Here is a 14,915-nt window from a genome sequence, read left to right on the forward strand (position 1 = left end):
ATTTAAACAATTTACTTTTTGGTTGATCATTTTTACTATTTTACATTTTTTTACAAAAAGTTAGTAGTATCAGTATATAACCCCTCATCGAAATTTTTCGTTCACCGAATTCGAGATGTACCCGTCTCTTCGTCAGGACAATAATACACGTCACTTCCACAGCACTATTTACACACTTATAACAACATAAAATATTGATCATATGCGGTTTCGGTCGTCCCGAAGACCAACATGCACTAGGGATTTTAGAAAAAACATGTACTAATGGCCGAGGTCTCCAGAATCATCATATCAGCTCCAGAACAAAGAGTACAACAACAGAAAACCACCGGTGTAAATGTCAGTGTGTGCACAGTCTTAAATAAATAACTAGAATTTATTTACAACATTTTGAGTGTGTCCAAATACTCGTTCGCAAATCTGGTTATCTCCGATTAAAGGAGTTATTTTTCATATTTTTTGACATCTCAACAAATGAGAAGAAGAATATGGAAGTCTGGGCATTTACGGGGCTGACGACCGTCAAAGGCTGGTTTAAGTGATCACTTTACCCACGTGTAACATTCACCAATTCTACCCATTTTTGACAAACACATCACTCAAGTTCTATATATAGGCATATATGAACCAATTAAAAAACCTTGTTCTTGAATCACTAGAACTTCACTAGAGACACCTATTGGTGAGATGAAATAAAGCTTTTTATGTTAATGTTACACGTGTGTAAAGTGATCGCTAAACCAGCCTATGACGGTCGTCAGCCCCGTAAATGCCTAAACTTCTATATTCTTCTTTATCATTGATGAGATGTCAAAAAATAGATTATTACAGAATTATATTTGAACACCATTTTTAAAAATTGCCATAATGGCATAGATTTTTTGTGTTTTGCTTTGTTAATGTACAAAATTTTTAAAATTCATGAACGTTTTTGTTGCTAATTTTGCTTAAAATGATTTAAGAATGATCAAATTAAATAAAAAAACTTCGTACGTAAATTCCATTTCCGTATTCCAATAAAAATAATTAAATATTATTAGTTATTGTTCATTGCTTCGTCTTAATAAACTATCTTTTAAATTCTATTGTCAAATAAATCATGTACTTCATGTACTTAATAAAACAGAATGAAAAAAAGAAAGATGTCAAATTTGTCTTCTTTGAATCATAAATTATTTAAATATTTTGTATAAATGTTAGATTGTAATACAATATGTTTCATCGACCTTATGATGGAATGATTATTACGAAACCAGTGTCACGATTAGTGTTCATTACACAATGTGAACGATGAATGATAAGGAGAGTGTCATATTACCACACCACAATGTTAACAATGCTTTTAATATACAAAATACAATATGTTTATCTTTAATACCATCCCAAGGTATTCTATTCTATAATAAAAAAAATAATAATCAGCTTATAGTTTTTCATGTCATACTTTTTGCGTAAGCCAACTGATTATATGTATGAAGACGTCTGTGAAATTTTATGTCAATACAAAGGTTGCACCACGTGATCACCAAATGTACAGTATCGAACAGATTAATTGAAACAAAACTTTTCTTCGTATTTTCAACACCTTGGGGGTGTTTTGGGGGTGTTCCTCGTATTATGGACCAGGGCTTCTTCTTTGAATGACTGAGATGATGAATAGCGAGAAGTATCACCCAATTCCACTAGAAAAAATACTACCAGAGATACAAAAACAAAGGTCAAATAGTAATGGAATATTTCAGCAGGATTAAACCCCCTGCCACAATCCGAAACAAAATGAAAATTTTCACACAAAAACAATGAACTGCGTTGAACTAGTCAAGAATTGTGTCAGATATAAACCTCATTGAAAATATATCGGCAATCTGTAAGAATCGGCTCTCCAAAATTGATAGCACTACGGTGGAAAAGTTCATTTTGTCCACAGTTCAGGTATGGTTTCGAGATGAAGAAATGGCATCCACGTGCCAAAACCTTATAAAATAGCTGCCGAGAAGGTTAAAAATCTTTGTTTGAGCCCAAATGAGATCATATTAAATATTAATTTGTGATATAACTAATAAACAAAATATTTTACAAAACTTTTTATGAAAATACAACAACAAAAATTTTTGTTTCAATTAATCTGTTCGATACTGTTTATCTTCTCGTATATATGAATAGGAAAATATACACTTTATTAATAAGCAATGTGTTAGAGCTGAACTAAGATGTCTACCTGACATTCGTGATCGATTTATATTTATTCATTTAAAAATCATTCGATGATTGTATTAATTCAACCAATTCAAACGTCACTAATCCATTTACAAAAATAATTCGTTTCGTTTAACTTAAATTAGTTTAACTTAAATTAATAATTTTAAACATAAAATGATAAGTTATAAAGATAAAAATTATGTGATTTCAAATTTTTTAATAATTTTGGTATTCCTCAACAAATGTTCTAGCGGTATGTATTTTGAACAGTTATTTCTTGTTATTTTATTACATAATTCTTGTTTCATTGTCTAACTGAAACTTACATGCATCTGTGAAATAAAAATTATGGATTAAAAATATCGCTCCTTTGAAGTTTCAAAATAACCTAAAAATAAAAATTATCAGAGTGATATTAAAATTAGCAGAATGAGAACGTGCACTAAAATCAGTTTAAGCAAATATTTAGTGAGTCCTGGTCCCAACCCTTATGTATGGCAGCGAGGCATGGAGTTGGCAAAAGAAGGATGAAAGCAGACTGAATACAGTCGAAATGCAATATATCAGACGAATGCGCGACAAAACGATGTTTGATAGATATTCGAATGATGAAATAAGGAAAGAATGCAAGGCTGAGATAACCAGTATCAATAAAATTAAGAAAGGTGTGTTGAGATGGTTTGGTCATGTGGAACGTATGAGTGAGGAAAGAAAGGTCAAATGAATTTATGAAAGGAATGTAGTTGGAAAAAGAAGCAGAAGAAGACCGAGGAAAACTTGGCACAATCAGGAATGTCAAATCCTTACAAATTGTCCTGGACTCCTGACAAATTGTCTGGAGTCGAAATTATCGTCGGGTATGTATGAGGAGATGCATGAATGTGGTAGAGGCGAAGAATGTTTGCAAAGACAGAGTGGTGTGGTGTTCTATTCTCTCTGCCCAACCCCGCGGGGAAGCGGTGTGATGTTAAGTTAGTTAGTTAAGAATTATGAAAATATAATATTTAACAAAAATCTGTTTGAGCACGACAAATTAGACACAGTTAATATTGTTTTTAAATTTAATTAATATTGCTACAATTTTTTTTAAGTAATTTAATTCTTTTGCTAGACATTTCTTATTATTACAATCCTAAAATTAGTTACGCTGTTCTCTCCAATAAAGAGACTTATCGTCTTACACTTATTATTTATAATTTAATATAATAATTATTTCTAATATGATGCGCGTGATGCAATAATTTTTTGTCTTTTTTTTTCGACATATGTACAAAAAGCCTTGAATTTTTTTTTGCATTGTAATGTCTTATCTTTTAAGTGTCAATATTTTTCTGAAAGTAAAATTTTATGAATATTTTTAATACTTAAGGCATATTAAGGCTTTACTTTGTAATTATTTATTTTGACATCTTTTGGTGTTTTTTAATAAAATATTAGTAACGTCAGTCTGACCACTCCCCAAAATTTTTATCTACCGGCTTTGAGACGTTCCATCTCTTCACCAATGCAATGTCTTCAACAATCAATGGGGGTCGAAATAAATACGGGTGAATTTTACTCTCATATTTATTTAATATCACCCTGGACTGGCGCAAGAAGCGCAGGGCTGATCATCACCTTGCCGTCATGCAATAAACGAAAATGATAAATACTGCGTTGCTACAATGCAGTCCTTTATCCACCATTGGGTGCAGATAAGAGTTTAAAAAAGTATGTTCATAATAATATGTGAGATTAAAAAAAAACTTTGCGAATGTTTACAGGACAAGAAAAACCTTGTCTGCAGAGAAAGTATACCCATAGTTCCTTCGTGTGTGTCTGTAATGCCAACTACTGTGATGAAATACCCAAAGTTGTTCCACAGCCTCCAGGTTCTTACATACATTATACGTCAAACCAAGTAAGTTTTTTTCATTTTTCCATTTTTACAAATTAATGATAAAAAAAAGCAAATGAAGAAGGGAATTTCGGGAAGGAGGTAGAGGAAAAAATTAGGAATGAGGTTTGATGGACAGATGGAAGTCTAATGGTAGATAGTAATGTCTCAGACGTTTCTTAGAAGATATCAGAGAAGGTGCCTTTTTTACAAGGAGAGATAATTCATCCCATAGTCTGGCCGCTTGGACAGAGAAGGAATAACTGAAGAATAAATTATGTGCTATGGCGAGGATCGGAAAGTGTCCTTTCATGGGGAAAACGAAGTGATAGACCATGATCTGGAAGGTATATAAAGTTTTCAGCAAGATATTTAGCCTCTCTATTTGAAACTTCACGGTTCATCGCTGATACTAATGTAATGGTCCCTGTGTTTTGTTTCAGAAAACTCAACGTTTTCACAAATCTGAAGGCTTTTTGGAACCTTTCAACCATATACAATATTTTAGACATCGACTTAATGACATCATTGAACCACGTAAGTAAGAGCAAATGTACGGACGAGGTATTTCAATTATATTTCGTATATTTAAGGCATTGATAACTTTGTGGTATGGTTATAAAACACTCTCCTTATCTTACAACATTTTCAATGTGTCCAAATACTTGTTCAAAAAATCTGGATTATCTCCAATTACAGCAGTTATGTTCATATTATTTAGGAATTTTAATAGTGTGGTTGTCAATAATGGGTAGAATTGGTGAATGTTACACGTGTGTAAAGCACCACTTAAACCAGCCTATATAGGTCGTCAGCCCCGTAAATGCCCAGAATTCCATATTCTTCTTCATCTTTGATGAGATGTCAAAAAATAATATGACTCTCCTTACCATTCATTGTTTACTTTGTGTGTTACAAAAAGTGGTATTACACAAAGTAACCAATGGATGGTAAGTAGAGTGTTTTATTTTAATTATGTCCAATTAAAAAAAAAACATTAACTCCCTTAAGGTGTTTTAAATAACATATGAGGATGAGTTTTTAATAACATATGTCCGTGAGTCTATGATTAAATCTTAGGTATTCACATTGTCACGATTAAACGACATACTGTCCCATGAGAGGGACATATTGTCCCAACTTATTGAACTTGAATTCCGTTTCAGGATAAATTGCTCAAAAACGTGGCTTCAAAAATTAACGAGCATCACTTTTAAGCAAAATCAACTGAATTTCAGGTTTGGCCTCCATAGAAATCAACAGCAACATTATCTTCCAGACCATCAAAGGATTTGGGGGGTCTTTCAGCGATGCTACCGGTATAAACGTATATTCATTGAGTAAAAAAGCACAGGATAATTTTATAAGGTAAATCTTTTAATGAACTTTCAAAATGAGTTAATGAATAAATAAGGCACTTAGTAACGAAAAAGAGTTTAGTACGAGAATATAGGCTTGTGCACTACACGGAATTTTACCGTCCGGCAGTCCGGTTTTGAAAAATAATAGCGACCACGACAGTTAAGCGTGATCGAATTTACGCGCTATTTACGATATCTTACTAGCTTTATATTGCCCTGAAAAAATCCCAAAGCGGTATTAAACTTGGAAGTATAATATTTTGACTTGTCAAAAATGACTAACTGCATTAATAATTATTTTCTTGCCAAGCAAAAGTGACTTAAATGGCCTTTCTGAACATTATACATGGTGGCCAAACGCCCTAACTACAACATTACGGACAACTGAAATCTCCTGAATTCTGTCTTTCAGATCCCATTTCAGTGACGAAGGGTTGGAGTATAATATTGACGAAGGGTTGGAGTATAATATGGGAAGGGTTCCTATTGGCGGGACTGATTTTTCCACACACATTTATGCCTATGCTGAGCTACCAGTGGATGATGTAACCTTTTCAAATTTTTCGCTTTCTCGCGAAGATTTCGATTACAAAGTGAGTTTTGAAAATTTTAAGATATGTAAGAAATTAAGATGTGATTATCATTTTTCTAGAACATTATGCCGGTCAATCATCGTATTTTTTACGAACGTAAAATCATACGGTCTTACATTTTGATATCTTAACAAAGATTAAAAATAATATGGAACTTTGGATATTTACGAGACCTATGACAGGCGCCGTGGCGTGGTTGGGTGGACGCTGCGAAACTGGCGTCACGGGTTCGATTGCCGCCAAGTACTAAAAACATTAAAGAAAGATTTATTTTCAATTAGTATGGGTGCTAGTAATATTATTTAAAACTTGTTTTTCTTCAAAATCTTGTTCGGATTTCCACTGTAGTCATAATTTGTATTTTTTTGTTATTTTTTTATTTTTTATTTATTTATATAAGAGGTCAAGGAATCTTGTATTCCTTGTGTCACTGCTAGCATTATAGATCTATTGAGACCTCTGTGTTATAACTTACTCTCAAGACCTACGCGAGTCATGTAGCACACGACCTGTCTTGGTGTTGGGAGCTTCACCTTCTCCAGGAGTCCAGTAGTGGACCTCCAAGAATTTGACTTCAGTTGCAAGCGAGTGCGTCAGAGTTAAAGAGAATGTGGATGGGTATTTCGCTATCCTCCATACAAAATCTGCAGACTGGGGAATCATACAGTATTTTTTAGAATAAAATAACACTATGTAACTTTTTCCATTTGAATTGTATTTGATCAGCAACCGGGTTTCGTAGTAACCGACATCATCAGATTGGTGTGAGTCTAGACAAAATTCTATGTTATATACTCAACACTGGAGGACATGGCAGGAGTTGAATGCCATGATTTTATATAATTTTTCTGTCAAAATGAATTTAAATTGAATGAGTTTAAGTAATGTTTAAAATGATATTTACATTTAAGTTATGGTAAAGGTTTAAGGCATGATTTAGTATAATTTTATGTAAGGGATGGATTGTGTGTGTGAATTTCAATAGTACGAAACTTAATGTCAAACTTTTGACATGTGTTTCAGTCTTCTGTGTCTTCTTCGGTGTCCTGTCAAGGTCCTGGTTAGGATCCTAATAATTTGTGTTTTTAATAAATACTGAGAAGTTTTAGAAATAAACAGCAATTTATTACAGATTCCACTAATTAAGGAAGCTCAAAGAACGGCTACGGAAGAAATACAACTAATCGCATCTGCCTGGTCTCCACCCGGATGGATGAAAAGTAACGGAAAGATTCGTGGAGCTTTTGTGCTCGAGAAATATTATCAGGCGTATGCAGACTACCACATCAAGTAATTATACAGCATGATCGTTAGATCAGCACAAGAAATTGACATTTTAATTAATGTTTTACATAATAAACATTACTGTTTCAAAAAATCTATTGTGAAACGGTTTTTGATGTATTCGATAAAATTTAAAATGTTCTTCGGTGTTTGAAAATAAAGCGAATTTCATCGAAACACGTATCACAATACATTTTAAGAAAAAGTGGTATTTACTAAGTAAGACTTACTTTTTTTTTATTTCTTATCAAATATGAAGAAAAATATGGAAGTCTGGGCATTTACGGGGCTAACAACAAGTATTTAGACAAAATGTTGTAAGTAAAACAGAAATAACATAAATAGATTTTACATCAAAGTAACTGCCGAATAAAATTAATAAAATCATTATTTCATTTCATTAATTGATTCGGCAGTCGCATTGTGGTAAAATCTATCCATTTTGAATTAAAGTTTTACTTAGTTAATACCACTGTTTTTAACAATCTATTGAGACACGTGTTTTGATGCATTCTTCATCATTTTCAAACACCGTATGCGGTGTTTCAAACACAACATACGATTTTTGAAAATGATGCGGAATGCATCAAAACGCGTGTCACATTAGATTTTAAGAAATAGTGATAAATAAATTAAAAATAATTATTTTAAAATGAAATCGCTCCGAATTTATATACAAACGACGATTGTGCACAATTTTTTTTTATCTCATTTTCAGGTTTTTAGAAGAATATGAGAAAAATGATTTGAATTTTTGGGGCATCACTACTGGAAATGAGCCGGTGTTAGGATATTCCATAACCCCTATCAATTCAGTAGCTTGGAAGCCTTCCCAGCAGGTACGTTATAACATTTTGCAACCAGCTGCTAAAATTTCAGCAATTGCCTGCTAAAATTTAAGAAACTGCCTGCTAAAATTTAAGCAACTGACTGTTAAAATGACAGCAAATGCCTGATTAATCTAAAGATACTGTAGGTCCAAATTAAAGCAACTTGATGGGAAACTTAAAGCAACTGCCTGCTAAAATTAAAGCAAATGCCGTAGGCTGGTTAGGCGACTATTTTATACACCACATATTTGACATTTGTGAACTAGACAGCTGCAGTATACAAACAGATTAAGGGTGGCACAAAATTAATCATCCAATATTGTTCATTAAAAACTTTTGTATTAAATCAAAAAAAATAAAGATTTTGAGTGACGAATCTTTATTTGAATCTTTTTTTTTTCTATGAAGTGGAAAAAATTATACGAGTATCCGTCAAGTGACTGTCACCAGTGTCGATACACATTTGTGCCCGTTTTGTTTGATTACTGCAATTAATTTGCCCGCAATTTTTTCGTTGAAAGCAGCTGTGTACAAATTTCATAAATGATGGACGCACGACGCCATGCATAATTTATAACATCTTCCGATAGAATGATAAATTTTGCGCCACCTGTAGAATACAGAATAGATTATTTGAATAATATAAACTATTAAAATAAAAAGTGACACTAGTATACACCAATTGACTAGTGAAAATCATCGTAGTTGAATATTTTCCTTATCGTTTCCTCGATTTGTAGGCCAAATGGATTGCTGAAAATTTTGGACCAACGATCAAGAATCATCCTAATTATTCTCATATTCAAATTTTGGCAGTAGATGACTCAATGTATTTGTTCCCCTGGTACGTAAATGAGGTAAGTCTTCAAAAGGTACATTGTATTTTTAGTTTTATTATTAATTTTCTACGTATTTCATTCAGACTACCATAAAAAAAGTTCCAAAATATGAAAATATAATATTTAAATTTAAAATCTAAATCTAAGGGTTTGTTATATTTTGTTTTGTTAAAAAAAAAAAAATATATATATATATATATATATATATATATATATATATATATATATATATATATATATATATATATATATATATACTTATTTTTTTTTTACAAAAATGTTAATAAAATTAGTATATATCCACTCACCGAGATTTTTACGTCTACCGGTTTCGAGACGTACCCGTCTCTTCGTCAGGACAATCACTAACACAGCATGCAAACAATACTACCCTTCACCACCATAGCACCATTTACACACTCAAAACTACACAAAATGTCTAACACATGCGATTTTTGGTCGACCCGAAGACCAACATGCACTATAGTTTTCAATACAGACATGCGTTACGAGCCGAGGTTAAACGTATATTTGGTTAAACGTATATTTAAACGTATATAGTATGGTTATATACTAATTTTATTAACATTTTTGTAAAAATAAATAAATAAGTAAAAATGACTAACCACAAAGTAAATGCTATAAATATTAATAATATTGAGAATAATATATATATATATATATATATATATATATATATATATATATATATATATATATATATATATATATATATATATATATATATATATATATATATATATATATATTTATATATATAAATATATTTATATATATATATATATTTATATATATATATATATATATATATATATATATATATATATATATATATATATATATATATATATATATATATATATATATATATATATATATATATATATATATATATATATATATATATATATATATATATATATATATATATATATATATATATATATATATATATATATATATATATATATATATATATATATATATATATATATATATATATATATATATATATATATATATATATATATATATATATATATATATATATATATATATATATATATATATATATATATATATATATATATATATATATATATATATATATATATATATATATATATATATATATATATATATATATATATATATATATATATATATATATATATATATATATATATATATATATATATATATATATATATAAATATATACATATATATGTAAACTTATACAAAGTTTTTTGTCTGTTATACTGATCTCCAATCCACCTTGATTTATTAAAAAAAACTTATTTGTTTAAGATGGCGAAAAACAAAAACGTAATGCGGTACATTGATGGCCTCTCCGTACATTGGTATGCAGACTCTTACATTGATCTACCCACTGCTATGAGTAAAGTTCATAATAACTTTCCCGATAAATATATTATCCAAACCGAGTCATCTATGAGTAAGAAATATTTTTAATCTTCATATTTATCTCCTTTGATACTCAAATAACGCCAGTCGACACGATTTTTTAGTCTGGCTTCTGCAAAGAAATTTTAGTTTCTACTATGTTACAAATAAAGGGCCTTCGTAGTATAATGGTCAGCATGCTCGGCTACAGCTCTGGGAGGTCCCGGATTCAATTTACATGGGAAAGGGGGTGAAATAATTGTTTGAACTTATTATCATTTAATGGGAATTGCGATACTCTATGGATCTCTAGAGTTGAAGCTAGCAAGAGGGAATTACAGTTTCCGTAATCCCCTATAGTATGTTCCCACTGATAAGAAATAAAAATATTAAAAATTGAATGAATAAATAAAAATAACAAACATCTCCTACCCTCTCTTCAACCTTCAACGTCCCAAGGACCCAACTCTAAAATTTAGAATTAGCTTCACATACGGTGTTTAAAAATGATGCGGAATGCATCGAAACACGCATCACAGTAGATTTAAAGAAATAGTGGTATTTACTAAGAAAAACTTTAATTAAAAAAAAATAAACTTACTTATCGACGTAAAAAGATGAAAGCAAACTTAAAAAACTAAAAATTCATTTTTTTATATTTTTTGATGTCTAATGTACTTTTATGTTTCCAGTTTCATTTAGAAAAACTGCTCTGGGGTCCTGGAAGAATGCAGAAGAGTACATGATGAGAATCATCGAGGTAGAAAATTTTATAAATAACAACTAACGAACCATAGCACCGCTTTCCCGTAGGGGTAAGCAGAGAAAAAAGAACTCCCACACCACTCACAATATGGTTACATAAAAAAATGGTTCTTGAGATTTCTACGTTTACAATCTTAAAATCAATAATGCAGTTCTCTACAATAAAGAGAATAAGTTCTTGTGCTTGGAGAGAGATATAAACTCATTACTGATTGTTTTTGTGAGGTCAGGGGATCTTGCATCCCTTATGTCACTGCAACCATATTAGATCTTTTGTGACCTCCCTTTGTATCATAGCTCACTATCAAGACCTACATAAATGTATAACTAATTTTATTTTTGTTGGTAATTAATTTTTATTTTATGTAATTATTTTTTGTGTGTATGTTTTTTAAATTTATTTCTTAGATTAACTTGTATATACATACTTAATTTTTTTGCATTTTTATGTCTTATTTTTTTATATCTGTAGAAAATTTATTGAATTACTTGGTTCCCAAATATTTAAAGTTCTGTTGGAATTGTTTGGTATTGCATTTTGGCATTGTTAAGTATTTTTTTATTATTTTTTATTATGAGGTCTAGGGATCTAGCATCCCTTATGTCACTGTAACCATATTAGGTCTATCGTGATATCCTCCTGTTTAATAGATCACTCTCAAGACAGGAATAGTTGGAATTTTATTTTTTAATAGATTCTATGTTTGGGACTTTGATTATTGAATTTAATAAATTAGTTTTTTTTTGGATTCTGCATTGTACTGTCTTTCTGAAACAGGGTTGTTTGAATTTTAGGGTCTGCGTCACTATTACGCGGGATGGGTGGATTGGAATATGGCTCTAGATATATACAAAAAACCGAATTGGAGACATATAATAATTTCTAGTCCAGTCGTGGTGATTAGTGAAGACGACGAGTTCTTGAAGCAACCCTCGTTCTATGCCCTCGGCCACTTCAGCAAGTTCATACCGAGAGGATCCAGAAGAGTTCTCTCGGAGACCAAGTCCGGATCTATCGATCACGTGGCTTTCTTGAGACCCGACAATGGAATCACAGTTGTATTTTACAATCCGTAAGTACTTTCAAACGTATTCTGCATTTCTGAAGAAAATTTACATTTAGTTTTATTTTAGAAGTACTCAAGAAAATCGTTTTTATTATCAGTAGCTTGTCCAATTCACGCAAGCTTTTACATGTGCGGGCATTCCACTCCGAACATAAAAGTTTTTTCCGTTGTTCTTGTTTTCCTCGTTTCAGTAAAAGTACCTACTTTTCTTCCTCAATTATAATTCCCTTACAGCTTTATGTACTTCACTCTAAGTTCTTTTACTACCGTTCTCTGTATCTATCAAACTAATTTCGGTCCAATGTGAAATAATTTGGAACTTAGGACTAGAATTATCAATTAGAAATCATGTTGACGCTGCGTCAAACCAATATATCATCACGCATCGGACCGATGCATTATTAAATTTATTATTACTAACATTATTAACTCCGAACGTAGGTAAATACCTAAAATAAATAATAATCCCTAAAATAAAATTATAACATAATATTTTTTTTGAGAAATAAAAATGACCTCTTCAGGGTTTAATTTATGACTTATTTAATTAATTTTAGTCATAAATTAAACCCTAAAGAGGGTAACAGATTGTTGCCGAAACTATTTGAATGTTAATAAAAATGTGAGTGGATCAAAAAACAACGTCTTTTTATTTCTCAAAATAATATATTATTATGATCCACAAGTTAATGCTTTCAATATTCAAAACATATTTTATATTTTTTATAAGATAAGTTGTTTATAACTAACTAACTAGATTTCTTATACAACGTTTTGAGTATGTCCTAATACTTGTTCACAAATCTGGATTATCAGAAATAAGAAGTTATTTTTTACATTAATTTAATTAACGTAACTTCTCATTGGAGATAATCCAGATTTGTGAATAAGTATTTGGACACACTCAAAATATTGTAAATATATTAACTGGTTATATAATAAGCTTAAATAAAATAATTATAAATATGTGAATATAATCCAAAATTCAGACCTCACATACAAATGAAAGAGTTTTGACTTTAAAAATAAAACGAGTCTTTCCACCATAGATGTCTCTAGTGAACTCTATTAAAGGAGTTATTTTTCATATTGTTTGTTGACATCTCATCAAAGATGAAGAAGAATATGAAAGTGGGCATATACGGAATTTACGATCGTCATAGGCTAGTTTAAGTGATCACCTTACACACGTGTAACATTCACAAATTCTACCCATTATTGACAACCACATTACTCAAATTCTTGGAAGTTCTATAAATATGAACCAATTTTGAAACATTGTTCTTGAATCACTAGAACTTCAGTAGAGACATCTATTGGTGAGATGAAAGGAAGTTTTTTAATTAGCAGAAACTCTTTTATTAGTATGTGAGGTCCGAATCCTGGATTATAATCACACACATGAGAAACGCCAGAAAAAAATATTTTGATTTTTATTATTTAAGCTTATAAGTCGACCAGTTGGACATACTCAAAATGCTGTATCAAAATTTCAGTTACAAAATCATTGTTGCCCAGTGTAATTCATATAATTCCTGTTTTAGGAACGACACGGCGATGACTATTATAATTCAAGACGAAGAAAGAGGAAAAATCACGCTTGACATCTCAGAGAAGTCATTTCACACCGTCATTTACTGGTGATCGAAACGGAAATCCATTTTATATTATATATTACTATCCCATGCAATTTTGTATTTAAATTCATTCATCGATACCATTTCTAATAATTTACCGAAAAAACTCCAGTTTTTTATACAAACAATGATAAAGGTAAACTGTTGTTAAGTGTAGCCTCCATATTGTAATGGTCCGCGTGCTAAGCTACCTAACTAGAGGTGCCGGGCTCGATTCCCAGGGGGGGTTAAATAAATTTAAGTGATTTTTTCACTCTAATATTTATTCAATATTACCCTGGACTGGTACCTGAAGCGGAGGGCTGATCACCTTTCTTTCGTGTGGTCATGATGAAGATACCACTGCGTTTATATGATGCAGTGCCCTATGCACCATCGGGTGCAGATGAGGGTTTGAAGAAGAAGAAGATGTTAAATTATAAAGACAAAGAAGATAAATTGGACCATTCCGGTGTTTATAAATTAACCGTTTAACTGCTGAAGTGTTTTCTTAAAGAAAGAAAGTTTTTCTTTTTTTAAAGTTTTTTTAAAATTGTTGAAAACTTCATTGCAGTAAAGGTTCATTTCAAATTGTGTGGATTGATGGGGGAAGAAAAAGGTTTTTACAAATTAAATATGCATTATTTTATTCAAATTAAACACTTCAATACTCCACCTAATCGAGTTTTGTTTTTATTTACGACTAGTTTCGAAAACGACAGTTGTTTTCATCTTCTGTTACAAATTAAAACCATTATTAATGAATACCGTTTTAATTTGTTCCAGAAGATGAAAACAATTGTCGTTTTCGAAACTAGTCGTAAATAAAAATAAAACTCGATTAAGTGGATTATTCAAGTGTTTTATTTTAATAAAATAATCATGTCATTCCACAAAGTTAATGCCGAATCAATAAATACTATAAATATGCATTATTATTTTTTGTTGGTATTTCGACGCTGAAAAACATCGGTATATCGATGTTGAAATATAAAAATTTAAGATTTATTTATCTTTGTCGAGATTGAATTAAAAACAATAAATTATATGACTTATAT

The 14,915-nt window shown here is 30.6% G+C and overlaps 1 protein-coding gene across 1 annotated transcript; it reads left to right on the plus strand.

Moving 5' to 3' along the window:
* The first annotated feature begins 2,181 nt into the window (after window positions 1-2,181).
* Window positions 2,182-13,991, plus strand: LOC148300425 (lysosomal acid glucosylceramidase-like). Its single transcript, XM_088274827.1, has 12 exons — window positions 2,182-2,452; window positions 3,963-4,099; window positions 4,519-4,612; window positions 5,314-5,443; window positions 5,849-6,029; window positions 7,162-7,319; window positions 8,032-8,152; window positions 8,884-9,000; window positions 10,314-10,461; window positions 11,102-11,169; window positions 11,970-12,247; window positions 13,786-13,991. The coding sequence occupies exons 1-12, from the start codon at window positions 2,374-2,376 to the stop codon at window positions 13,883-13,885; spliced, it is 1,611 nt and encodes a 536-aa protein (XP_088130953.1). The 5' UTR covers window positions 2,182-2,373; the 3' UTR covers window positions 13,886-13,991.
* The last annotated feature ends 924 nt before the right edge of the window (window positions 13,992-14,915 follow it).

Source organism: Brachycentrus maculatus, unplaced genomic scaffold, assembly GCF_059751285.1.
Source record: "Brachycentrus maculatus isolate JH-2025_06_01 unplaced genomic scaffold, ASM5975128v1 h1tg000717l, whole genome shotgun sequence".
Lineage (NCBI taxonomy): Eukaryota > Metazoa > Arthropoda > Insecta > Trichoptera > Brachycentridae > Brachycentrus > Brachycentrus maculatus.

Excerpts from the sequence above, each read along its gene's own strand:
- LOC148300425 (XM_088274827.1), top strand. The coding sequence starts at position 2,374 with ATGATAAGTTATAAAGATAAAAATTATGTGATTTCAAATTTTTTAATA. Across the intron at positions 2,453-3,962 it reads CCTCAACAAATGTTCTAGCG|GACAAGAAAAACCTTGTCTG; the intron begins GTATGTATTTTG and ends GAATGTTTACAG. Across the intron at positions 4,613-5,313 it reads TAATGACATCATTGAACCAC|GTTTGGCCTCCATAGAAATC; the intron begins GTAAGTAAGAGC and ends ACTGAATTTCAG.